Here is a 26,968-nt window from a genome sequence, read left to right as displayed (position 1 = left end):
ACGTTACAGACTAAGGGCCCAATCCTAAGCAGTGTGCGCCAGCTCACCACCTGTGTGCACTGTCACCAATGTGCCACAAGGCACGTTTGCAAGCCCTAGCGCAAGTGGAGCACCAGAGCTCTGCCACTCAGCATTTGTGCGGACTACAGGGCAGTGGAGAGATAGGTGGGGGCATGGGGGAGGCCAAGAGGAGGCGTTCTGGGGCAGGGGGAGGCAGAGGGAGGGGGCATGCCGGGGGAGGGAGCAGGGCGGGAGCGAGATGGGACTGGTGGAGCTCTGTCCCACCAAATCCTGAGCCTCCGTGTCAGGCCACCCGCCCGACACAGAGGCTCTAAATTCTACGCCGAAACTTGGGGTGCCATAGAATGGAGTATCCCCATTGCAGAGCTACTCATCTTACCCGGGGGAAGGGGACAAAAGTCCCCTTCTCCTGAAGAGGCCTGGGGTGTGCTGGATACAGTGGCAGCCATTTTCAGTGCCCCTGCAGCCCCACGCGCTGGGCAACTCAGGATTGGGCTGTAAGGGTCCAATCCTATCCAACTTTCCAGCACCTCTGCAGCTGCAATGCAGTCCCAAGGCAAGGGAATAAACGTTCCCTTGACTTGAAGAGGCCTCCCTGACTGTCTCCCACACCACAAGATGCAGCACACACCCTACTGGCATGGCTGCATTAGCACTGGAAAACTGGATAAGATTGGGCCCTGAACAATGTATTATGGCATCAGATTCTGTGGGCAAGAACCTACTTCCTTGCAAAAGTTCATGTGACAATAAATTAAACTTTCAAGGTGCCCGGAGGCTCTTTGATGTTTTTTTGATTGTAGTGGACTAGCACTTCCAGAATTAAAAAAAAATTAATAAAATACAATCTTTACCTGCTGGCAAGAAGAAGGAGAACACAATCAGAGTATTCAATGACTGTAGACCACAACTTGTCATTGTCTTATTTTCATTGGTCCGTCCAGGAATTACCTGATTGACAAGATAAAATGTTGGAGTTAAAAAATGGTGTGGGCCATTTGCATGTTCACATTCATTAGTTTCCCCACCAGCATATTTTTAAAAAAAAACTGTAAATGTAATGTGTGAAAAGGCTCCAACACAATCCTGACCAACTCCCACAATCAAGCAACACGAGAAGGCTAAATGAATCTCATACAGCTGAAGATTTGATGCTGGTGTCCTACAGAAAGAAGGGACAAAAACTCATGCACTCACGTATGCACAATGTGTCCAGGTTGACATTTCCATTTTGTATAAGCCTCTGATAGCTGGACGACCCTATATATATTATGAAGTAAGAATGCATTATTTCATCAGAGACGTGCAGGGGGTGGGGAGGCAGGTGAGGCAGAGCCTCCCCACCTGAGTCCTTCAACAAGCACCACCACAAGCCACCACATAGCACGTGGTATGCGTGTGCTTGCACACCTCCCATGGTGGGGGCACTCAACCTTGTTTTCCAGACCCCTGACTACTTTCATCCTCCTCCTCTGTACTTGCTCTAGTCTGGCTGCATTGTTTTTTGGTTTTTGCCACCACCAGGTAAAGAGTATGGTTTTCACCAAGCCTTTTATTGTTTCTCCCATCTCCCGTTTCTCGTTGTGCACCAAATACACTACAAACAGACATCCACAATACATCTAAGAAGATACAGTTATTTTGTTAGAACTGTTTTATTGAATCTCTCTCTGCTAAACTACCTCTTTAGCAGACTCTTGTACCTTTAAAGCACAGGTTCCCAACCTGTGGTCTGTGGACTACAGGTGGTCTGCAAGACCCTGAGAGGCAATCCGCAAGGTCTCAGGAAAAAAAAATCACCTTCAATGTGTCTCCAGTGTCTCGCTGAGCAAGCAATCCCCCATGGACCACCAATGAGGGCAGAGAAGTGTCAGCTGTGGCTATGGGCGGTCCATTCTCTGTCCTCTCTGATAGTTCATGAGGGAGCACTTTGGGGGACAGACCACCAGAGAGGGCAGAGACCTGACCCCTCCACAGCCACATGTGGTCCACAACAATTCCAATTTTTGTCCCAGTGGTCCTTGGGTACCTAAAGGCTGGGAATCACTGCTTTCAAGACACTCTCTTCTCAGTCTCTTGGTTGCTGCCGATGCTGATGCTCAAAAATATTTGTTGTTAGCAACCCTGCTCCTCATAAGGTCATCCTTGCCATTAACTAACAGCCCAATCCTGAGCTGCCCGGAGCGCCCAGGCTCGGCGGCACCGCGGGAGGCTCCTTGGGAGAAGGGGACATTTGTAAGGTAAGCAGCCCCCCAATGGGGGCTAAAGTAAGGTAAGCAGCCCCATGTAATGTAAGCAGCCCCGTAATGGGAATAAAAGCGCTCGTGTAGGGCGCGCAGCTCTCCACAAGCGCCCTGGATCCTGTGGAGCTCAGCTCCGCAGATCCTCCTCCTGCCCGCCTCCTGGCAAGCCTCCCGCCAGCCTCCCCCATCCCCAGAACGCCTCCCCCATTCTCCTGCCCACGCTCCTGCCTCCTGTTCCACAGCCACGGAACCTGGGCTAGCACCAGCCAGCGCTGGGCTAGCATTGGTGGGAGCCTGGCGGTGAGCCTTATGGCACGTTTGCAACTGTGGTCGGCGGCCCAGTGCCATGCTGCCGACCACAGGATTGGGCTCTAATTCTCCAAATAAAAAGAGCCCAGAACTGAGCTTGCACCACCAGCGGTGAGTGTCTCAAACGTGCCGTAAAGCACCGGTCCAGCGCCGGTGCTAGCTCAGTGCTGGCCAGAACTAGGCTAGTGCTGGATCACTGATGCTCCCTGGCTTGGTGGCTGCACGGACCACTGGGCGGTGCAGGTGTGGGGGGAGGCAGGGAGGAGTTGTTTCAGAGTAGGGGGAGGCAGGGGAAGGGCGGGGAGAGAGTGTGGAGGAGGTGTTCCAAGATGGGGGTAAGCAGAGGGAGGGTGGGGAGAGGGCAGGGAGGAGGAGGCATGTCAGAGGGAAGGGAGCAGGACGGGAGGGAGGCGGGACCAGTGGAGTAGAGTGTTGGGTCCACTGCAGCTCAGAATTGGGCTGTAAGTTAGCACCAGCTGTAACACATACATGCAGGGCCAGCTTTTAGGCAATTGGGGCAGTTTTGCCCAATTGGGTCCCGCACAAGGAATGGGCCCCACCCTGCCCTTCCGCCCACCACTGCTTCCAATTGGCAGAAATTAGTGCCATGCAGGCAGCAGCATGAGCGCCTTGCTCTCTCCCTGCCCTCACAGCTCCCAGTGCTGTCCTCTCCGCTGCTGCAGATGAGGCAGGGATGGGTGAGAGCTGGCGGGCACTTCAAGCTGGGCATGCCCTGTACCACTGAAGGTACTGGAGTCCTGTCCACCTGCACAGAAGTGATAGATCTTTTGTTTCCTTGGTCTGGTTCCATTCAAGCTAAGAGCTAAAAAAATTAGTAGAGGCGGCCCTGCAAAAGTGTTTCTAATTGGGCCCTGCAGCTTCCAAGGCTAGCCCTGTACACACAGACTAATAAACCTAACTAAAACATCTCCAGGGTATTTTTTCTCTCCATGCAAAGCTTGAATTAATCCTAAAGGCTGTTTCAATTACCACAGCTGAACAACACTCCATTGGTAAATCTCCCCATGATCTGATCTTCCAAAGCAACTTAATTTCCCTTTTCTGCTTTTTCAGGAAAGCTGCTTAATTTCAAATCCCTTTGCCTCATTCCCACAGACTTCTCTTCATTTACCATTTACGTTCCTTATAGATTTGATTGTTGTGCTCCAATTCTCCGATTATCCCATGTTGACATTACTTCCTCCATTGAGCAATCTATTGCCAGGACTACCTTTAAGTTTATCCTCGGGTATCTTAGCTCTTCCCTTCAATTTCATCTTTTAGAGTCAAACCATAATCCATTCCTTTATTCAAAAGAACTTCAACGTCTTCAGATGTACTTCCTGTACCATTTCCCATGAGGTCAAGTAACTTAGGGAGTTCACCCCTCCATCTTCCTACCCCATCTATCTGTTGTGGTAGCATTTTCTCAAAGCAGAAAGTAATCTACTTTTGCACTTCTTTCTCATCCATACAGGCTTTAAATCAACATTTATGTTCTCAGCTTCAAGCCTCTAACAATCACCGCAATCCTATTACATATTCTTAGAAATAAACACCCTTGGACCCAGTGGCACTCACTTCTGACTGACATGCCTAGAATTGCATTGACATTCATTTATTATCTGCTAAATACAAATCAATTATCTTCCCAGTAATCAATTCCTATAATTTATTCAAGCAAACAGCATGAACGTAACCACAGATTGATCCAACCCCAACCCAACAATCACATATAACCTGCCTATACATAATGTATCTTGACAATTTTATGTACTACATTTACAACCATCTCTCTTAGCATTTGCTTATACAGGGCTCTGAAGCAGTTTCCCCTTCATGCTGGGTTCTGCAAAGCTTTAATAAGGTGATAGTCATGTACCTGCAGATAATTCTCTGGGACTATTTATAGGGCACGTATTCCACTGATATTAATGAGGAAGCTGTTCTCAGCTGTCTTTCCCTTTTGAGTAGAATCCCCCATACAACAGCTGGAAGAAAAAGCAAACCATTCTTCAAACTGACACAAGCTGCCTCCCCCACCCAAAGAACGTCCATGGCACACTTTCAGTTTAAAACCACTTTCTGATTTTTAAATCATTTTCTGTTTAAAATATGGTCTTTGTAATCTCAATACTAGAAGTACAGGTTGAGACTCATTATTTGGTGGGTTCCCTTCCAAGCACTTACATGGATGGCAAAAAGCACTATAGCAAATCAATTTATAAAACAAAGTTCCCTTGCTCCAGTGATTTAAAAACAGCCTTGCTGACCTTTGTGATGTAAGATAAGAGTCATTAAGAAGAAATCCATCCATCAGTCCTCCTCAAAGCGCTTCACAAAGTCCCTCCCTTCACCAATGCGATCACCTTTCTTTCTGGAGAGAGAAAGATTGATGGATTGTCAGCCAGCTGCCCTCTCTCTCTCTCTCATTAAGGAGGCTATTGTTAAAGGACTGTTCAGTTTTTCAAACTGATTTTAAAGGGTGCATTTTTCCCCTTCTCCAGGGATCAGTACATTCCTTCTCATTTGCAGGGGCCATTCGTGTTGAGTCAAATCCGTGTATAAATTGTATAAAAAATCCGTGTATAAATAGGCTGGACCTGTACCACCCATTTCCTCATGAACAGTGAAGGCAGCTCCCTGCAATATGGAAGTTTTTACTCATCCATTGCCTGGAATTAAAAAACAAACATGATACGATATTCCTCCACTCTCACCAGATACTTAAAGAGTGCTCATGGCTCAATGGGACATAACACAGCAAGGTACTAACTCAAGTCTAACAACAAAGTGCTGATCAATATGTGGAAATGCACTTCCCTATGCTCAGGCAGCATGACAACAAAACACTATGTAGCAGCGTACATGTGGTGGGAAAGTGCAGCCTGACTGTACACATTCCGGAACGAATTTAGCAACGTAAGGATTGGAGCAAGGGGTTTCCTGGAAAGAAATGAAACAGTTAGAGCTGGTGAAGGATACACTCCAAGACGTAGACAGACAACAGACAGGTGTAGGATATGCTCTTCCAGGCAACAGATATGCTGCCAGACAACAGACAGGTGTAGGATATGCTCTTTCAATGGATACACAAATTGCAGTGGTGTTCGAGGGGGGCACAGTACTTCATTTTGCCTCAGCATGCTACCCCTCTCCCTTACCTTTGGAGCCAATGTGGGCAGTGAAAGCAATGCAGAGGAGATACCTCTGTGTTGCTCAGGCTACCTAGAATGGCTCTGATGGCAAGTGGTACAGGCCACTTACACAGCACATTGCTGACCCTCCTGTAGTTACATCACTGCTGATTGAGTATGCCAAGAATTGCTCCTTTAGCCTTCCCTCTTCGATAAGCTTTTTCCAATCTACTTTCTATGCAGAAGCCAGGCTGCCCAGAAGTAATTTACATAGATTACCTACTCAGATGCTTAATTAACAGTGAGTTATGAGTGTAATCTAGCCAGTTTATTTCAGAAGATACCATTTAACTTTCAAACTAGATTTAATTATGTTGGTTTATGATCCAACTAGAGGAAAATGAACAGCCTTAAACCATATGATGATTTTTCATAATGTAGATAACGTATATGAGATCATTTATTAACTTTCAGCACAGTTACATCAATCTATCAGTGCCTCACTATCTCTAATCCACATATCATTCATCTATACATATACAGCAAAGAAAGGGACATTTATTGCTGCTTACAGATCAAAGAAGTACCTGTTAAAGAAGTGGTTCTCTTACAATTAACAAGCAAGCAACTGCCCTACCAATCCCAGCACAGCCACCTTGGGACAGAGAATTATTTTTTCATTTATTTTGCTATGTGAACTGCTTTTGATTTTTTAACTGACAAGTGATATATAAATGTTATTATGAATAAAGAATAAACTAGTCCAATTTTTAAGCGCTGTTACCCAAAGAATTTCACAATTGGATAACCATGCAAAGTGATTTTCAACCAATGCACTAAATAAGGTAGAACCTGGGTCGTCCCCCCCCCCCAAGTCCCAAGCTTGCATCCCAGGAAAGGGAACATCACCACCTTTTTCCCATCTACATAGAGAACAATCCAATGCCAGAGCTCCACCAGTGCAGTTGGTGGTATAGAGGGAGGGTTTCTTCAGATACAAAAATCTGGAGTCACCACATGACTCTAGAATTCAATTCGCCCACTCAGCCAAAATTTCAGAAATTTTAGTGTGATGGTCAGGGTGCCTCATTAGGACTGGGAAGTCCCAAGTTCAAATCCCCATTTGGCCATAGGGATAAGCAAGCATGATGTCTAGAGGTAGGAGGAATTTATTTTTTTTAATTTCAGTGTTTTCCAAAATTAGAAGTGCAGAACACAGTGTTATGTGTTTTTATTTCACTATTACAGAAAAAGACCACCTCTAATGATGTCATGAATTCTTGGATAAAAAAATGAAGAAAATAATGCTATTTCTCAATTTAACTGAACATTGCTGTATTTGTTAAAAAAATGTCATCAAAGAAGACATGACAACATATGAAGTTGCCTTATATACTATTCTGGGTTAGACCATAGGTCTGTCTTCCCTGGACTATGAGCTCCAAATGGTCTCTGGCAGGAGTCTCTCTCAGGCCTGTTACCTATCAACTTTAACCAGAGCTGCCAGACAGAGCACATTACAGCAGTCTTGTTAAAAGCATATACCAGGAGAGGCCAAACTGTGGCTCAAGAGTCAGATACAGCTCTTTGACATTGATGTGTGGCTCACAGAAATACACTGGCTGAGCTACTTTTTGCATCACAGTGAATATAAAAAGGTAAATAAAATATTTTCAAGCTTTATAGTTATTTACAGGGTATAAACTAAGAGTCCACTGGATTAAAACATGTTTAATGCTCATGGTGAGTAAATATATATTTCAGAATTTAAATGCTTCTTAAATATTGCGGCTCTCAGACATCTGAACTTTATTATATGTGGCTCTTATGTTAAGCAAATTTGGACACGCCTGTCATGTACAATAGTATTACTGTTATTAAGACTATTATATACCACATTTCAACAAAAAGTAGTTCACAAAGCGGTTTACATAGCAAAATTAATAAATGGCTCCTTGTCCCCAAAGAGCTCGCAAACTAAAAAAAAGTGGGTCTATTATTTCAGGAAAGTGCTGCTGACCATAGCCAATTGTTGTTATCCAGAAATATTCTCAGGCTGCCAACCTGATCTCCTACAACACAGTTCCATCCAAGTCTGACACCATCCAAGGCATGCACATGCCCCAAATCCAGAATAAAAGGCATCCCTGCCATCTGCATCTCGGTTTTGTTTAGACTGAATGAGGGTGAACAGAGACACCCTATCGCTGACCTCAGGCACATTCACAGTGGAGGAGACAACCACACCTGGCATTAAAAGAAAGGAAGAAAAGAGATGGGTACTATAATTATTGAGAGTATTTAAAGTCTCCTTTTCAACAAGTCCATAAAGCTGATTACAGAGAAAGGGTCCAATCCTATCCTATTTTTCCAGTGCTGATGCAGCCACTCTATAGCCCTGAGGTAAAGGAACAAACATTCTCTTACTTGAGGAGGCCTCCATAACTTCCCCCCCCCCCCATTGCTGGAAACAGTGCATATCCCATTGGCTCAGCTGCATCAGCGCTGGAAAGCAGGATAGGACTGGTCCCAAAATCAAATAAATATATGGTCCCCTGCACCGAAAGGGCTGGCAATCTAAAAGGATGCAGGAGAAACACCAGCAAACAGCCAGTAGAGAAGACACTGCACTAGGGGTGGACATTCACTCTCCCCCATTAAATATGAGATAAGCACCACTTATGACCACCATAGCATCAACATAATGATCGCACAATGCCTCAAATCAGTAGGTTCTCATCCAACCATTTTATGCAACAATTACAGAATCAAGACAGAACCCTGCATGAAGCATTCCCTTGGTGAAGAGCAACAGTGATCAAGCACCACCTTGCGGGACCTACCAACCACCCTTGTAAAGTCCACTCTATGGAATGCCGAGTCTAATTTATACTAGGCAGGGATCCACGTGCTTCAAAAGTCATCCTAATTGCTTAATTAGCCACTATTCTCTCATATGGATTAGCTCTTAGCATGGAGTCATATGGCTCCTCCAGTGAGCCACACCATATTTCTAGGAAGCAACACTAGAAAAAATGGAACATTATGGGGCTACACTGAGTTTCTGAGGGGTCCACATAAATGTAACTGCCAGGCATATGATGAAATGAGACTCAAAATGCAGCCCTGATCAAAAAAAGGTTGCTGCTCCAGGAAAGGGCAACTGAAAAGCAATTGTGTCAACTGCCCAAGTTATTCTCATGCTCCAGGAGTCCCAAAAGTCAACAGATTTGACTAGCTCTGTCAGCTATAAACTCATCTTAAGGCCATTTTACAAACATCCAGATTCATCAGCCTGCAGGGGTAACCCATCCTAAAGATGCTCCATCCTTGTAGGGATTAAGAGATTAATTTATTAGAGAATGTTTTGATCTTAGCCAAAAGGCCGAGAAGCGACCTTCGACCTTAACCAGGCGATCTGTCAACAATAAAGGCATCATTATAGGTTCTCCAATCTGCATCAAATCACCATCTTTCCACTGCAGAAACCTAGATGCACTTATTAGATCTGGTGTGCAACTTGCATTCATCTTAAAACAAAATAAGACACTACCACTCAGTGGCGTCACTAGGGTTCACGTCACCCGGTGCGGGATGCCAGCGCAACACCCCCGCATGCAGTGGGCGGGGAAACACCCCAGGTGGTGGGCGTGGTGATGCACCATTACTCTGCCCCCACTGGTTTTCTGGCTGTACCTTTTGATAGAACAAAGATAGAACATGTTCTGCATGAAATTACGCATTGATTGATATATAACATGCAGGTATTATTCTTCCAAATTATGATTTTAGTGATTTTGGTCACTGTCAGGGCCCCTCCCAGATGCCCTGACCCCCGACTTACCCTGGAGCAGGCACCCCATGCCCAAGGTGGGGAGGCTTCCCTGCCCTTGAGGGGGGCAAAGAAGGTTGGCTCACCCCAACCAGACAGAGGGAGGCTGATAGGACAAACAAGGAACACAGAAAGAAACAAGCCAGGAACAGGAAAGGCCTTTTCTGCCCCATCTGGAGGAAGGGGAGGGGCCAAAAAGGGGGCAGCCTTGCTCCATAAAACAGGGAAGCCAGGGATGGGAGGCAGTCAGTGTGAGGCAGGGAGCTGTGAGGTCAACAGCTCCTGCTCCTAGGCCAGGTTTGGCAGCTCTGCTAGGGAGGAGGACAAGGGTGCTGGAACCCCCTCCCCCTCCAGCCAATCTGAGGCCTCCCTGGGGGTGGAACAAGCCTGCTCCAGGCCCCTCCAGGGGTGGGCCCCTACAGTCACTAGTGGTGTCACACACACACACACACCCCCAGGGTGTCAACTTACTAACACCTTATTACAGCAGTTCTCAAACTTTTAGCACTGGGACCCACTTTTTAGAAGGACAATCTGTCCAAGTCCCACCAGAAATGATGTCATGGTGGAAGTGACATCATCAGGCAAATTAAAATAAATAAGTATAAATAAAGTAAAACAAATAATTAAATAAGCAGAAGCCAGCCCTCTTCCACCAAGTGAATTTCCTCTGTAGCCTGCCTGCAATAACACACTCCCCCCTCCAAAATTAGTAAGGTTTTCAGCCCTACCCAGTGCCCAGTTCAATTGAAGAACTTCTGTTTAAACCAGATCACTGTCAGGATCGAGCTGGCTTTGCAAGTCTCAGAAAGGTTCACCTTATCAGCTGAAGCCTCTGTTTCGATCCTTTTTAGTGGGGGGGGGGCTGCCTTCTGGAGCACTTGTTTAGCTCCAGGTGCATAGGATCAGGACCATTCTGGTAGCCTTGCACTCTCCTTCACCTGATCTTCCACAACAGCCAAGGCACGTTTGCTTACTTGTTAGTAAATGTGACTGTGAGGCTTAGTTTTGCTTTCCATAGGGCTCAATACATTCATCTGCTTGGAGGGAGGGACTTCTTTCTCAGGTGTTTTTGGGGGCTGCATTCATTGGATCAGGACCATTCTTGTGTCATTGGATTCCTCTCAGCCTGCCCTTTCTGACAGACTAAGGCAAGTTCGCCTACTCGCAAGTAAACGTGCGATACAGCTCACTTTCACTTTCCATAGGGATCCTTCTTTTTTTTTGTTCTCCGGTTTTTTGGCCATAACCTTTGATAGAAAGGAGATATTTCCCTTTGGGTTTTTACATTGCATTCCACTCAAAATTCCGCATCCAACGGTATATAATGTGATGGAGTTACTCCTAACCACTGCAATTTTAGCGTGTCACCCCCCCAGTGCGTGTGACCCCTCTGTGCGTGTCACCCAGTGCGGCCCACACCCCTTGCACCACCTAGTGACGCCACTGCTACCACTGATCATTCAACCAGGACTACATCTACCGTATTTTTTGCTCCCTAAGACGCACCTGACCACAAGACACACCTAGTTTTTAGAGGAGGAAAACAAGGAAAAAAATATTCTGAACCAAATAGTGTAATAAAATATTTAATAAACTATAACAGAATAACATTTGAACCAAGTAAAGTGAACAGCAGTCAACAGTGGCATTAAGAACCATTATCACTGTCATTAACAAATGGAGAGACTTAAAGGTTTGAGTACTCTAGTTTTCTGGAAACTCCAAGAACTCATAGCTAGAGTCAGAATTTATGAAGCTCACAAAAGCAGGTGCACACAAATAGGGGATCACATCATCTTTCTGCTACAATGATGTTCTGCCAAATTCCAAACCACTGGGCCTTGTGCCCGCTTAAGGCTGATCAGTTCCCCTTGTGCAACTCACCAGTGCAGCAAGCAAAAATGAGTCCAGTTCCAGTCCACAGATGCCAAGTCCCATCAATCAGAGTTATCAAATCAGAGTCCAGAGCCAATAAGCCAAATTACAGTCCAAGGTCAGGTTCCAGGTAGGTTAGTCAAATCCATCAGGGTATCCAAGTCCAGTCACAATCCACAGATTCCAAATTCAATAAACCCAGTCAGTCTCCTCTCCTACCTCCAACCTGCACTCCTTCAAAACCCACAAACCTTTTCTGCCTCTGGTACTCCTTATATCCCTGAGGGCCCTATTGCCTTCCAGTGGCTGCAGCTGTGCAGCACACTCTGCTGGATGCCCAGGCCTTACCCTTAAAGGGGCCACTGCTGACACCACATCTACCTCCTCACCAGATCTTCCTGGATTCCAATACAAGTGGGGGGGGGGGGGAGCAGATCTCTATACAGGCCAGTGCAAAAACAGGGGAAAGGTGTGTGGAAGAGAAGCTCTCTGTATAGACATCACAGCAAGACCAGTGCAAAACCCCTTGCACACAGAACCAACAGATGGAAGCTGGGGGGGGGGGGCAGATCTCCATACATACCAGTGCAAAAGCAGGGGAAAGGTGTGGGGGAGGGAAGATCTCTGTATAGACATCACAGCAAGACCAGTGCAAAACCCCTTGCACACAGAACCAACAGATGGAAGTTGGGGGGGGGGGCAGATCTCCATACATACCAATGCAAAAGCAGAGGAAAGGTGTGGGGGAGGGAAGATCTCTGTATAGACATCACAGCAAGACCAGTGCAAAACCCCTTGCACACAGAACCAACAGATGGAAGTTGGGGGGGGGGGCAGATCTCCATACATACCAGTGCAAAAGCAAGGGAAAGGTGTGGGGGAGGGAAGATCTCTGTATAGACATCACAGCAAGACCAGTGCAAAACCCCTTGCACACAGAACCAACAGATGGAAGTGGGGGGGGGGCACAGATCTCCATAAATACCAGTGCAAAAGCAGGGGAAAGGTGTTGGGAAGGGAAGATCTCTGTACAGACATCACAGCAAGACCAGTGCAAAACCCCTTGCACACAGAATCACACAGAACCGTCAGGTGCTCACTCCCTGGGCTCCCTGGACTCACTCCCTAGGCTCCCTCCCTGGGCTCACAAGCCTGCCAGGGGCTCACTCCTAGGGATGCTTGGACGGGAGAGAAGCCTGCGATTGACTCATTTCGCCTGGAGATCGACTGTTAGCTCTCAATCGACATAATGAGCACCCCTGCTCTAGAGGCTTGCTCAGCAAGACTGCCACCCCACCCACGCTTTCCTGGGAGTGAGCCCCAGTGACTCTGAGACTTACTTCTGAGTAGACAGGAGGGCTTGCTCAGCAAGACTGCCATCCCACCCACACTTTCCTGGGAAGGCGAGCAGAGCAGAGCGGCCAGGGGGTGGGGGCGGTTTTTTTTTTTTTTTTGCAGTATTCGCTCCATAAGACGCACACACTTTTCCCCCCACTTTTTGGGGGGGAAAAAGTGAGTCTTATGGAGCGAAAAATACGGCATGTAGCTGGAAATAGTTCAGAGCCCACGAGCACAGCACCTGTCTGAATACACAGATCCTCATTTAGTTACAAACAGGAATGTAGACGTTTGTTTCTGCACAAATATGTTTTCAAGCTGAATCACAGCGGCTCTCTGAAGCTGGGTTTCAGGCTGGGAAGCAATGAATACCCATCATTCTGTTGATTTCTAAAAAGGATGTTGATGCTGAGCATATCAGGAGTGGGGGCACAGAACAATGTTGTTGTACCATATTCTTGCCATGGTTGCCAATGGTGATATGACATTTAGATTAAAAACATCAATAACATTTACACTGTGAAAGGGGATTACAGCAAACCACACAGAACAGATGGCTTGCTTGATTGAGTTTGCTTTGTTTTCAATAGCTACGCAATTTAATTTAGGCAACATTGAACCCATTCCTGGCTTTTTTACAGACTTTAATATCTAGTACCAACTGAGCATTCCCAACACAAGATAGAACCTGCCTCATGGTGCCAGACAAGGGACCATAACAGGGTCATTAAAGATATTTTCATCTTAAAATGTTAATCGTTCATTAACCTTTTAATGTGTGGATCACAGAAAGTTTTACATAACAAAAAGTAGGAAAAGAAATTGCAAGCTTTGGAGGTCAATTTTGACTTCAGTTTGGAGAATATTAGTCTGATATTTTGTAGCTGTACAGTCAAGGGAAAATTTAACTACGAGTAGTGATAGGAAATGATGACAGTGGGCCCAATCTTAATGGCCATTGCCAATGCAACCAAAATGCAACCCCCAAGGTATGGGAACAAACAATGCAGGATGCATCACGACCCCTTTGGCACAGCATCAGTGCTGGAAAGCTGGATAGGATTGGGTCCTACGGGTGCTAATTTCGCCACAAGGTTGCAGAAATTCCAAATGCTGTAACTCTTTACAATCAACATGCTTATTCTTTCTACTGTCTTTTTAACAATTAAATTGGAGGGCATCATATTAAAAACAATTGTTCTGGAAAAATAAATTATTCCGCTACAAGAGAAATACTATCACAAAATTTCTCACCACGTGTATGTTCTGTTCCTCCCCTTCACTTTGAGACTCTGTTGCACACTCTGGCATTTAAATGAGACATAAATGCATTCAAAAAGGCAAGCAACATTTGTCCCTACAAAAAGGAATGGAAGAAAGGAATGAACGTGAGAAGCAAATAACAACTAGCACTTTATGACTAGAAACTTGCATGATTTTGTATGATTTCGTTTTATTCCAGATCTTGGGAGCGCTTCGAGGGAGACGAAAAATGGCCGCAAGCCATTTTCAAAGTAATCAATTCCGTTTGTTGCACTGACAGTTCTAGTTCAGCTGGACAAATGGGCCTGCTTCTCAAACACAATATCAAAGGTTTAGTGGGAAAACTGCTCTGTTTGAAAACTAATGTAATGAACCATAAAAGGGCCAGCACTACAGGCTCCTATCGCTGAAGAGCACTCCATACACAGGAGTAGAAACTTTATAGGACAAATCAATAAAAGGTAACAAGAGTAACACTGCAAGCAGAGAAGAAAACCCCTGCATGTGCTTGTTCCTGCTTCTGAATAGCGAACAGCGAATTATTTTTAAAAAGAAAAAAAGATTTTTTAAAAAATCAAATTGGGTTAATACCAAGCATGCTGAAGGAAGGAATAAGACCAAACTAATGGGACAGAATTGCTGCATTGACTAGCAACGCTCTGCTCCCTGGGTTTACTGGGTGAAGTTTGTACGCTGGCTTGAAAACAAAAGAGAAAATCAAATTCCCTAGGCATGTATGTCTAGCTAGATACACAGCCCCTGCACTTGATCTTAAGAAAACTAAGCTTGATGATGTCATAGGTGGATCTGCTTGGATAAGAGGAGGGTCACATCATCCCACACTTTTACTTAGGGCGCAATCCTAGCTTGGGAAGACACAAGTCCCTTGCACCGGCCCAGGAGGATTGCAAACATGCTGTAAAGCACATTTACACCTCCTCTAGAGTCAGCTGGGCCGGCGCAGGGATGCGCACCATCCCACGGAGGCAGAATTCAGCCTCCATACCAACTCCAACAGGGATCCTTGCATCGGCCGAGGTCAGCCGACGAAAGGTCTGAGGTGGGCAGGCAGGAGGTGGGGAGGAGGCAAGAGGGAGGCGTTCTGGGGTGGCGGGCAGGCAGGGAGCAGGAGACAGGGCTGGGACCCAGCAGATATGCCTGATCCTAGCCCCGTTCCTAAGCAGCATGGAGCAGCTGCAAGTCGCTCCACTCTCCTCAGACTTATGCCACCTCCTGAGGTGGTGCAAGTCTGGAGTTGCAGTGGTTTACCTAAGGGTAAGGGGAAGAGTTTCTCCTTACATCTGGCTGAACCACTCTGGGCCACTATCTTGCACTGGATACAGCACAGACCGCCTGGCCTGCCTGTTCCAGTGCAAGATAGGATTGCACTGTTAGACAGGTAGGTTTGACTGCCCAATCACTGGGCACATGCTAATCCGAGGAGGCGGCTTAGGTCCAAATCCTTTCCAACTTTCCAGCCCTAGTGTAGCGGTGTGTGCTATAACCTGTGGTGGGAGGGGAATTATAGAGGCCTCCACAAGGTAAGGGAACATATGTTCCCTTGCCTCGGGGCTGCATTGCAACTGCACCGGCACTGGAAAGTTGGAAAGGATCAGGCCCTTAGCTAGGTGCTCTTGTCTCTGGGGGAAGCCCAGAGATAAGGAAAGATCAATACACATCAAGCCACATGGCTGCTTGAGAATGGCATTTCAAAGAACAGACAAAAACAACAGGAGCATATCCCAGCAGCTTTTGTGATGCTGAGTCATCACAGGAGCCTCTGGAAGACTGGAGATACGGAACAATTAGGGAAAAGACAGGAGGAAAAACAAGTCATTTATCACAGTTAGCAACAATGTTCATTGGTGAGGACAAATTTTAAACAGTGGGACTGCAAGGGGGGGTGAGCAAGGGTCCCTCTTCACCCAGTATGGTGTCTTTTGTAGTGACTGTTACTGGTGACTCTTCTGTATTTTATTTTTTTTTATTGCGAGCCTTTTGGAAACAGGGAACCATTTATTGACTTAATTTACTATGTAAACCACTTTGTAAACTACTCTTGTTAAAAAGCAGTATGCAGTATAATTATTACTATTTATATTAATAGTAACAGTAATTATTATTGATAATATTAATAATAACTTGTCTATTTTTGAGAGTGTCGATACTGGTGTATTACCATTAACAGAATGAAACGGAAAATATTAAAGCAGTGCTTCCCAAAGCGTGGGTCGTAAGCCCAAGTACAGTGGGTCGCAATCTGGGTCCTCCTGCACGCTCCTGTACTGGTTTGGTTCCAGATAGGAGCCATTCTGGAAGCTTACTTACTGGAGCCACTCCTGGCCTGGCGACTTACTCTACTGGCCTCTGCAGGCCTCAGATTGGCCCTCTGAAGCCTCAAGAAGCCACTTCTGCATTGCTTCCAAAAACTGAGTGGTCTAGGGAGCCTTCAGAGGGCTGTTCTGAGGCCTGTATTGTGGGTTGCCAGACTGGGAAAAGACTCCAGCACCACCAGGAACATTGCAACGCATAGCAGGGACAAGCTGGGTCACAACACTGCAAGGTCTGGGACCTCCTGCATTAAAGGATTCTTCTTCTTCCTAAGAAACAAATGGAAGTTTTAAGTTATAAATCATTACAGTATACTTTCAGTATCGCAAATGGTTCAAAGCACCACTCCCTCTCGGTGGCGTAGCTAGAGGGGGGCTGAGCAGCCAGCCTGGCAGGGAGGTGGGTGAGTGGCCCCTCCCTTCGGAGCCATTCCCAGCGGGGGGGGGCAAAACGGAGCCGTACGGCCCCCCCTCCAGCTACACCACCGCTCCCTCCAACTCCTGAAGGAGCCAAAGATAACTGCTCACCTCCTCAACTTGCTCCCCACTCATCAGTATACCACAAATAACCAGTGCAGAAACATATGATCACATGAAATGGTAAAAGTTGTTATTGGCCAATAAACTGTACAACTTACATACCTGTATAACAGCGCAATCTTAAATTGTGCTGCATCCAGTAGGCCTGCACTGCATCCAGCACAAGTTTGGGGTCAGAAGCGGCACAACCTGGGACAAGGGGAAAACTTCCCCTTAACCCGTGTTGTACTGCACCAGCCCCAATGTGTCTACTCGGATCTGTGCCACCTAACGAAGTGGTGCAGATCCGAGCAGAACAGAGCGGTCAGGGGCAACTCCATGCTGCCTGGGAATGGGGTCAGGATCCAGCATAATCCGAGCTTGGCCAATGCAAACCTACCCCACTGGGCCTGGATCTAGCACAGGGACGCCATTGCAACTCCTCGCGCTGTCCTCCCCGACTCCCGAGTCAGTGCAAATGTGCCTCATGGCACATTTGCAACACCCCTGGGTGTGACTTGTGCCGGCCTTACCCAGGGGTTAGGATTGCACCCTAAAGCAAATAATTAGTGGTAGACTATCACAAACAGTTCAACCAACCCCTCAGCTAGTTCCATGGGTAACATAAATTGATTAGGAGAGGCTGAACAGCCCCCTGTCAAGGATGCTGCAGTCCTTGCCCGCACTCAGCAGAGAGCTGAACTAGATGGCTTTGAATGTCCCTCAAAGGTTAACTCTAAAGTTCTATTATTGCCATCACTTTTAGCCCCCTTAACTTTCAAAGATCTTTCTGCGGAGGAAATGTAGAAATCTGTAAAATGCTAATATGGACCATCTTTGTAGTTGGCAACCTTCAGTCTCGAAAGACTCTGGTATCACGCTCTGAATGGTGCTTCTGGAACAGCATCTAGTATGGCTGAAAAGGCCGATTCGGGAGTGACAATCCCTTCCACAAGTGCAAGTCTGTCCCATCATATTAATGATTATACATATAAGTTTGTACAATAATATTTATATGTATTATGAGGGTACGTGTGTACAAAAATGTGTACAATAGCACAGTGGGTCCTTCTTGTTCATGGGCTCGGCAACTGCGAATTTCAGTATCTGTGGGTGGCCTCGGAGGACCTTCTGGGCACCCTCCAGCTGCAGAACTCATTATCCGCTGAATTCCATATCCGCAGGGGGTCCTGGAACAAATCCCCTAGGGATACCAAGGGCCCATTGTACCATCATGACATGAAGAAAAAGCCCTGAAGACTGCACTTGGCTTAAGATTGTTAATGCAAGAGCACAAGCTGTTTGCATAAAATAGCACTGATGTTCTTTTCAATCTAGTAGAGACACTGACTCACTGCAAACTGGATGGCAAATCAGGAGCCAGCCTCATTTACAAGGCATGAGCCTGTGTTTTAATAGCAGCCTGACATACTGAAGCACAGGCTTCTCCTTGCATGGCAAGTGACAAGAAAAACTTTCTCCAGTTCCATTTCCATGTGTCAGGCTGCTGTTAAGGCAGAGGAATGGGGGACAGAAGGGTACAATCCTAAGTGCCACCTTAAAGCTTTCCTCAATTAGCACGTCTCTTCTTAGGAAAAGCCGGGGCAAGCACTCAGACTCCAAACACTGCTTCATTTCCCAGCTCACTGCAAGGCCAGGATTCCACTCCCCACTTAGGGTTAGGGTTTACAACTGACTAAAGCAGGGGTGCCGAAACCCCGGCCCTGGGGCCACTTGCAGCCCTCAAGGCCTCTCAATGTGACCCTCAGGGAGCCCCCAGTCTCCAATGAGCCTCTGGCCCTCCAGAGATTTGTTGGAACCCACACTGGCCCGATGCAACTGCTGTAAGCGTGAGGACGACTGTTTGACCTCTTGCGTGAGCTGTGGGATGAGGGCTCCCTCTGCTGTTTGCTGTTTCACATCTGTGATGCAGTAGCAGCAGCAAAGGAAGGCCAGCCTTACTTTGTGCAAAGCCTTTTTATAGACCTTGAGCTATTGCAAGACCTTCATTCATTCATATAAGTTCATCTTTAATATATTCGTTTATGTAAACTTATGTAAATTTATTCAAATTTTAAATGCAAATTAATTCTTTTTTCCCCGGCCCCCAACACAATGTCAGAGCTGATGTGGCCCTCCTGCCAAAAACTCTGGACTAAAGCATAGCTTGGGCCCATCACATTACTGCTCCTTGCACAAATGAACAAGACATTACAGCAAAAAGCACCAACAAGATCTAAAATATTTTGCATCTAGTTTTTGCAAGGAAGACAGATTTTTCCCCCTTCTGAAAACCAAATAGACTCTGTAATGTAAGTTAAATTTTAAATTGGTTTTATACTTAAATACAATTGTGTCCTGAAAAATAATTACGCATAAAAAGCAAGCCTTTGTGCTAATTTATCCAACAATTTTATTAATGAATGTCATAGAATTCGAGAGTTGGAAGCACTGCCCTGCTCAGTGGCAGCAACTACAGCATCTCAGCTAGAAAAACTCCAATGAAGGAAGTTTACAGCTACATGAATAGGCTGCTCCTGTGCTGGACAGCTCTTACAGTTAGGAAATTCTTACGCCTAGCCTAAATGTATCTCCCTCTAATTTCTAACCATTGGTTCTATTCCTGCCCTCAGTAAACACCAAAAACAAGCTCTCCCCTTCTTCTGTGTGACAGCTCTTCAGAATGCTATCTCATTCTTCCTCAGCCTTCTCTTCTCTAGGCTAAACATACCTCATAGCGTTGGGTTGCTCTTCTCTGAACCCACTTGTCCTTCTTAAAATGTGGTGCCCAGAACTGGTTGCAGTACTCCAAGTTAGGTCTTACTGGTGCCCATTACTGGTTAGGTCAGAATGGAAGCAGCACATGATCTGGACTCTGTGCCTCTGCTAATGTAGCACAGCAAAGCATTCATTCACTTTTTATGCAGCCACATCATACTCATGCTCAAGTTATGGTCCACCAAGGCCCCAAATCCTAACTAGAGTTCCAGCAGCGCAAGACCCTTTACTGCGATATGAAAGCAAGGCACAGATTTAAGAATACTCATTGGAGAAGCAGAGGTTTGCCCTGGGTTAAGTGAACAGAAACTCCCTTACCTCGAGGAAGCCTCTAGACTGCCCCCTCCCATGCAAATACAGTACGTGCTCCATTGGGACAGCTGCATTGGTAAGGGGCACTTAGTTAGGATTGAGCAGATAGTTTTTCAGAAATCTTTTTGTTCAGCCACAATGGCTTCCTCAGATATCTCCCACTTTTCTTCTCATGGGAATTGTTTGCAGTTGTGCCTTTCAGTATCTTGCTTTATAAAAAGTCCCATCCTCCTTGAACTGTCTTCATTAACAGTTCTAGCCAAGGAATATGACTAATTTGTTCTCGTCCATTAAAATCAAGTGTTCCTGAAATCCAGAGGACATATCCGACCACCCCTAGCTTTCTTTTCCCTCAATACCAAGAATCACAAAGTGATGTGGTGTGTTTCACCCAAGTCCCTGCCACTTTCATTTCCTTGACCAATTCTTCCCTGATAGTCAGGATGAAGTCCAGGATAGTGAACTCCCATTTTCCTTTGTCCACCTCCAGACAAGACAAGTCAAAATTGTCCACAAGACAAGTCAAAATTTATTGGACCTCCTACTCTTAGACAAGTGACACTTTCAGCAAATGTTTGGATAGCTGAAATTCTCGATTACCTCTACAGCTTGCCTAACAGAAACCTGGGACAGAAGTTTAAGGACAGCATCATCCATGACTCCTGCTTGGTCCAGTGGTCTATAGTAGATTCCAATGCTCTTGTTCCTCTTTTCTTTTATTCATATCCAGACACCTTCTATCTGGATTCCATGCTCCAATTCCTGGAATTCTGTACAGGTGTATACATTCTTGATTTATTATGCAACTCCCCACCCTCCTCTCTGTCAGGTCTGTTCCTCTTGAACAAGTTATAACCTCCCAATTCCATATTCCACTCATGGGTCTCATCCTATAAAGTTTCCATCAGGCCTATCAAATCATATTTGCCATCCCCTCTTAGGATTTCAAGATCATCCTGTTTGCTTCCCATACTCCGTATGCTCTAAATGGAATTTGTTCCATTTAGAAAGCCAAGGTAAATTCTTTAAATGCCATTTCTGAAAGTTCCAATAAAGTTGCACCCCTTCAGTCACTCAAGGCTGATGAACTTCTACTAGTTAACCTTCTGGCAGTATAAGAAAACATATATTTGGGCACAGAAGAGGAAGAAGAAAATCACTCTCAACCAAAACATAAGGAATTTTAACACACACATTCTACAGTCTCACATTTCATACTTGCTTACAACTTAGCCTCCATACACCCATGCTTTCCCGGTGTCTTTCATTACCAGTTCTCTTTCTCTGCAAGTTGAAGAAAATTATGGGGCTCACAATGCCATGGAGCAGTGCCACCTAGCTGCAGATGGATCCTCTTCCATATTTCATGTCAGCAAAGACAGACTGTACTGTCTGTACATGAACAGACAAGGGCATGAACAAGGTTGATAAACATATAAACACAAGTTAGAGATATATTTGCCCCAATATCTATCTTACAGTGTAATATTAGGCAGGTCTACTCAGAAGTTCTACTGAATTCAATGGGACTGATTTTCAGTTAAGTGTGTACAGGATTGCAGCCTTACAGAATTTCTCCTTACTTACGTGGTCTAATCAACATGGTTTAATCTTAAGATTAAATCTTACATGCGGCTTAATCACATGAGCTGTAGCCAGTTCTAGCCATGGAATATGACTAATTTGTTCTCGAAGTCCTAAAAGAAGGACTCCCTTCTCTCCTAAAAGAAGAAGGAAAGAAGAAAAAAATGTTCCAAAATAACCTGCTCACCCACTTGTAAACATTTTAGTTGGTCCTAATAAACACATTATCTTACATTTCCTTTTGGATTTTGAACCAACATATCTGCCTGCCATTTTTGGATGTAAAACCAGATGTTTCTACAGATATACAAGAAATCCTTGACCACAAGGTAGTATGTTCAAAGTCACTAACCTAAATCACAGTTTTATTAACACAACATTAAAATCTATACAATATACAGTGCTAGAAGGTCCACCACTTTCCCCCTCCTATCCCACCAAGCACAGGCAGAAGATGACTAGATATCTTGGGAAGACCAATGTGAAGGAGGGGATCTCTTTCAAAGCAGGAAAACAACCGTTTCATCAATGTGACTATAAAGCCAAGGCAGAATGATAACCAGTAAGAATCTTAAGGGTCACATTGTCATGGAAACAAGTCCCCACTAATGAGCTCTCCAAGACACCAGTGATTAAAAGCAGCAAACATTTACTCACAGACAGTGCAAGTGTACACGCAGCAGTAAAAAAGACAGAGGGTTCAACTTGACCAGCAAGCACAGATCAGGGTAATGCTGCCAAACTTCTTTTTGGAGTCAAAACAGATCAGATGTGAGAGTCCCACCATTAAATCACTCTGCATTTTCATGTTTACCTAAAAAGCAATCACACAGGACTTTGCATTTGATCATAAGCAGCAGCAACTGGGCTGTGTGTGTGAGAGAGAGAGGTGACAATTTCCCTGATGCAAATTGCCTCTCCCAAAGCTAAACTCCACTGGGAAAAAAAACAGTGTATATTTTCTGCCATGGAAGCCACCACGACCACCCCACCAGCAGTGCCATGGCTCTTATCAGAGCCCTCTGCAAGCTATTTTTAGACAATGATGAAAATGTTTTAGTCCTCAGAGGCAAGGAAGGGAAGACAGAGACAGATCAAAGCATTTTTTAAAGTCTCTTTTGCAACTATCTATCAGGTAAAGCCCCTAACAAATTTAGCATGTGACAGCCAGCTACCAAATACCACCGCAGAATGCAGTGCATGACCTGTTGGCACAACTACATCAGCACTGGAAAGTTGGATAGGATTTGGCCCTAAGTCAGGTATATCCTAGGAGAGTGACTGGTACCAGTAATGAGAGCAGGTTAGAAGCGCATGGCATGGTCATCATTCACTAGAGAGACTGGCAAGTCAGACCTGGGAGACAACTTTGAGTCTCTGTTCAGCTACTGACACTGTCGGGCTTACTCCCTTGAACACCATCTCTTAGCATAAATTTATTGCACAGTGACATTGATAGGGAAAAACAAGGGATAACTCCATGTCCACTAGCTGTCCTGGGGTTTTTAGAGGCTACTGCCCACTTCACCACTGAGCTGTGTTACCTACCTTCACTTTCCCTACTTTTACTTAATCCTTCAAAACTGTTTGGCCATCCTCTTCCCCACAAAGCTTCCCTTCCTTAAAAGGAAAAATATTTGCCTCATTAGGATTTCACAGCAAAGTTTGATATAAGAAATGAAAGAAAAAAATGTTTGTTTTGGGGGGAAAAAGGCAGTCTTTAAGTGGTTTATTATATAAAAATCTTCCTGCTCAATTCTCCCAAAGGTTTCCCCTTCATATTTCATACATAAGGATTTGTTAGCTTAGAAGTATGCAAATGGCAGGAAAATATGGTTTTGTTTTAAAAAAGTATCATTGCAATTACTGTAAGACATTAGTTATATTATCAAATGAAAATGTTAATTAAAATCTCTACCCCATTTTGACCAAGATCAAAGATGGGCTTCACCTCTTAGAACATACAAGCGCAGGGTGTTGATTTAAGGGATGAGGTCCCCAGAGTAACAGTCTAGCCTCCTTCCTTGAATATTCAGCTTTTTTAAAGTATGTATTTTAAAAGGGTATCCAACACTTTTGCAGTTGGGGATACAAGGAAAACATGCAGGTAGCTTCGTATTCAATGGCTCAGCCATTGAGTACAACCCTAGGCTTATCTACTCAGAAGTCACAGCCCAATCCTATCCATAGTTTCCTAGGAGTAAGCCCCATTGACTCTAATGGAACTTACTTCTGAGTAGACATGCATAGGATTGGGCTGTCAATCTCACTGAGCTTCATGAGACTGACTCCGAGTTGGATAGCAGCCTAAGAAGCCAAGCTCTTCAGCCTTCCCAGCCAGCTTCCCCCTGGCTCCATTGGGGTCCTCCAATCCAGCCAGTCTCCCTTCTGACTTCTCCGTGACCCTCGCTTTCTCACCATTCTGGCCCCACCACATCACACCATGCAGAAGCACCTTCTAGACCAGGAAATGTCCTTTCAGCATCAGACTTGCCCCCTCCTGCAAGCATCAACTTGCAGTCCTTCCACAGGCACACTAAACTCACACAAGTGGGATTCCCGGTTCCTTCTCCCAGGGCTCTTGGCCACCGCTCTCCTTCTGGCCCTTGGACTGGCTTCTAGAAGGATGGTTCCTCCTTATGTCTGCGGTTCAGCCCACCTCAAGGTACAGGCTATTGGGAGCATGGCTGACCCAAGTGGTGTAGCTAGAGGGGGGGCAAAGTCTTGAGGAAGTGGTGTGAAAGCAGCCACTCCCCTTCGGAGTCATTCTGTGTGGTGGGTGCAAAATGGAGCTTGCACATCTTAATGCTTTGCCCCCCCAGCTACGCCACTGGCTGGCACTGAAGAGCCTTGAGTGCAGGCAGGGCACAGGGTATGAAGGCAGCTGCTTGGGAAAGGTCTGATGACAGCCAGAATGGATCCAAGGTTGGCAGGATGGAGCTAGTGAGCCAGCCAACCAGACTAGCTGTGAACGAATCTGGATGGGGGGCATCAGTGGCATAGCCAGAGGGGGGCAAAGCACTAAGTTTTGCAAGGAGCCTCACTATCGTGCTAAGTTTTTCAGGGAGTCTCCGCTGTGCTCCCCCCCCATGGCTCCCTGAAAAACTTAGTGCTTAGCCCCCCTCTGGCTACGCCACCGCTCCACTGATCTGGGACAGGCTTCCTAGAAGAAGGTGGCGCTCCTGGAAACCCTGACCGGGGAGCGAGTCCATGAGGCTTACTCCCGAGTAAACAGGCACGGGGGCCGTACTCGCGCGCAAACACAGGCACACACTCACCTGGGAGCAAGTCCTCTGCGAGCGCGGCTCGGAGGGAAGCGCAGCCCAGGAAGAAGCCCCCGCGCGGGCGGGGAGAGCCCGGCAGGGCGGCGTGGAAGGGAACCTCCCGGAGAGCGGCAGGGAGCAGAGGCGAGGCGGCCGGGACGGGACGGGGAAGCTCGCAGCCCCCTCCTCCGCATGGCTGCTCGGAAGTAAGCCCCCTTACGTTCAACGGGCTTACACCCAGGAAAGTGTGGACAGGGTTGCAGCCTCACAGCCCAACCCTCTGCTGGTCTACTCGGAAGTAAGTCCCATTCGAGTCAACGGGGCTTATTCCCAGGAAGAGGTGTGCCTAGGATCGCAGCCCAAGAGGGCAAGCCTATCCTCACTTACCTGGGAGTAAGCCCCGTTGACAACAATGGGGCTTACTTCCGAGTAGACATGCCGAGGGTTGGGCTGTGAGGCTGCAATCCTAGGCACACTTTCCTGGGAGCAAGCCCCATTGACTCTGACGGGACTTACTCCCGAGTAGACCTGGCGAGGGCTGTGCTGCTTCTGGGGCGCTGGCGAGCCGCGCCTGGGGAGAAGCGGGGTTCCCGTTCGAGCCTTTACTCGCGAGTAAGTGCCGGGAGGCCAGCCGGGCGGGGGCTCCTGCCTGCCCGCTGCGGCTCCGGGGCGAGGAAGGGGCGCGCACCCACCTGGGAGCCGAGCGGATCCCCCCGGGCGGCATCTCAGCGGCGAGGCGCCCCGCCTGGCGCGCGTCCTGCCGGCACTGGCGCCCTCTCCGCCGCCGCTCGCCGCCAGGCTCCCGGGGAGGGAGGGAGGCCGGGCGGGGGGCGCGGCGCAGCCCATCGCAGGCGCAGGCGGCCCCTCCCTCCTCGCGGGCTGGGAAGAGGCCGCAGCTGATCGCGGGGGCGTAGCCGGTGGGGGGCGAAGCGCTCGGCTGGCCCCTCCCCTTCGGAGCCATTCCAGGCGCGGGGAGCAAAACGGAGCCGTGCGCCTGGAAGGGCCACTTGCCCGCCGCGGGGGGGTCCCCCACCGGCTACGCCACCGCTCAGAACAAACCCCTGGCGGGGCTGCACGTGTCAACACTGCTCCAGGGAACTCAATCGGGTTTGTTCCTGGAGTAAACCCCCGCAGGATCGGGCTGCCATTCACACAGCGCGCCTAGACACGTGTCTGCTCAGAAACAAGCCCACCACGTGCAGTGATTGTCCTTACCCAGGATCTCAGCCTGGTCTGGGAAGCAGGTGTCTTTGCAGTCGCTCCAAACTGGGGGCCGATCCTATCCGACTTTCCAGCTCCGGGGTAGCCACAGTGCAGCCCCCTGGTAAGGGAACACGTGTTCCCATACCTTGAGAAGGCACCAGTGACCACCGCAGGGTGCAGCGCGCACCCCACTGGCAGCCCAATCCTATCCACACTTTCCTGGTAGTAAGCCCTATTGACTCTAATGGAACTTACTTCTGAGGAGGCATGCATAGGATTGGGCTGTGACACAACTGCACCAGCACTGGAAAATTGGATAGGATCGGGCCCTGGGTCTCTTGACACCATCCAATGGGCATCTATCTGTGTGTGTGTGTGTGTGTGTGTGTGTGTGTGTGTGTGTGAGAGAGAGAGAGAGAGAGAGAGAGAGTGAGTTTTGCCAGGATTAGAAGGGTCAGCTAAGCAGGGAACATCTTCCCTGATAGTCAGCCCCAGAGGTGTGACTAGAACCCCCAGTGCTGGGGTAGTGATGTCATGACATCACATGACATCATCATGTTGTTGCCAGGTTCTCCCTGGAGGACGCTGAACTGACAGCTTTGCACCCCATTCCTTCTCCTTCAAGGGGCAGCCTCCACAGGAGAAGGAATGGGGGGGAGCATGAAGCCAGCAGCACCTGCTCCAGGGAAAACCTGGAAGTTTTGCACCACCCCCTTGGCATAGCACCAGGGGTAGTTGCCCCACAGGCTCCACCCTAGTTTCACCTCTGGTCGGGTCCCATCAGGATTACAATCTGATCAGCCTTTCAGAGTAGTTTTGTATGTTTATATTTATTTATTTTTCATGTTTTCCTCCAAGGAATTTGGAGTTGTGTACATGGTTCCTAACCCTCCTTTTGTCTTCACAACAACCCTGTGAGGTAGGTGAGGCTGAGAGAGAGTGACTGGCTCAAAGTCAC

At 47.0% G+C, this 26,968-nt stretch overlaps 1 protein-coding gene across 1 annotated transcript in view; it reads right to left on the bottom strand.

Moving 5' to 3' along the window:
* Nucleotides 1-25,542, bottom strand: part of SHISAL1 (shisa like 1) — a 47,668-nt gene extending 22,126 nt beyond the window's left edge. The window contains exons 1-2 of the mRNA XM_066632945.1: nt 25,500-25,542; nt 876-972 (exon numbers count right to left, since the gene is read on the bottom strand). Coding sequence (XP_066489042.1) covers nt 876-939 — 64 coding nt within the window. The 5' untranslated portion in view covers nt 940-972; nt 25,500-25,542. The remainder of the gene's footprint in view (nt 1-875; nt 973-25,499) is intronic.
* Nucleotides 25,543-26,968: the final 1,426 nt, after the last annotated feature.

Source organism: Tiliqua scincoides, chromosome 6 (assembly GCF_035046505.1).
Source record: "Tiliqua scincoides isolate rTilSci1 chromosome 6, rTilSci1.hap2, whole genome shotgun sequence".
NCBI classification, from domain to species: Eukaryota; Metazoa; Chordata; class Lepidosauria; order Squamata; family Scincidae; genus Tiliqua; species Tiliqua scincoides.
Note: the sequence above shows the minus strand (reverse complement) of the source record. Positions and strands in the feature narration are given on the sequence as shown.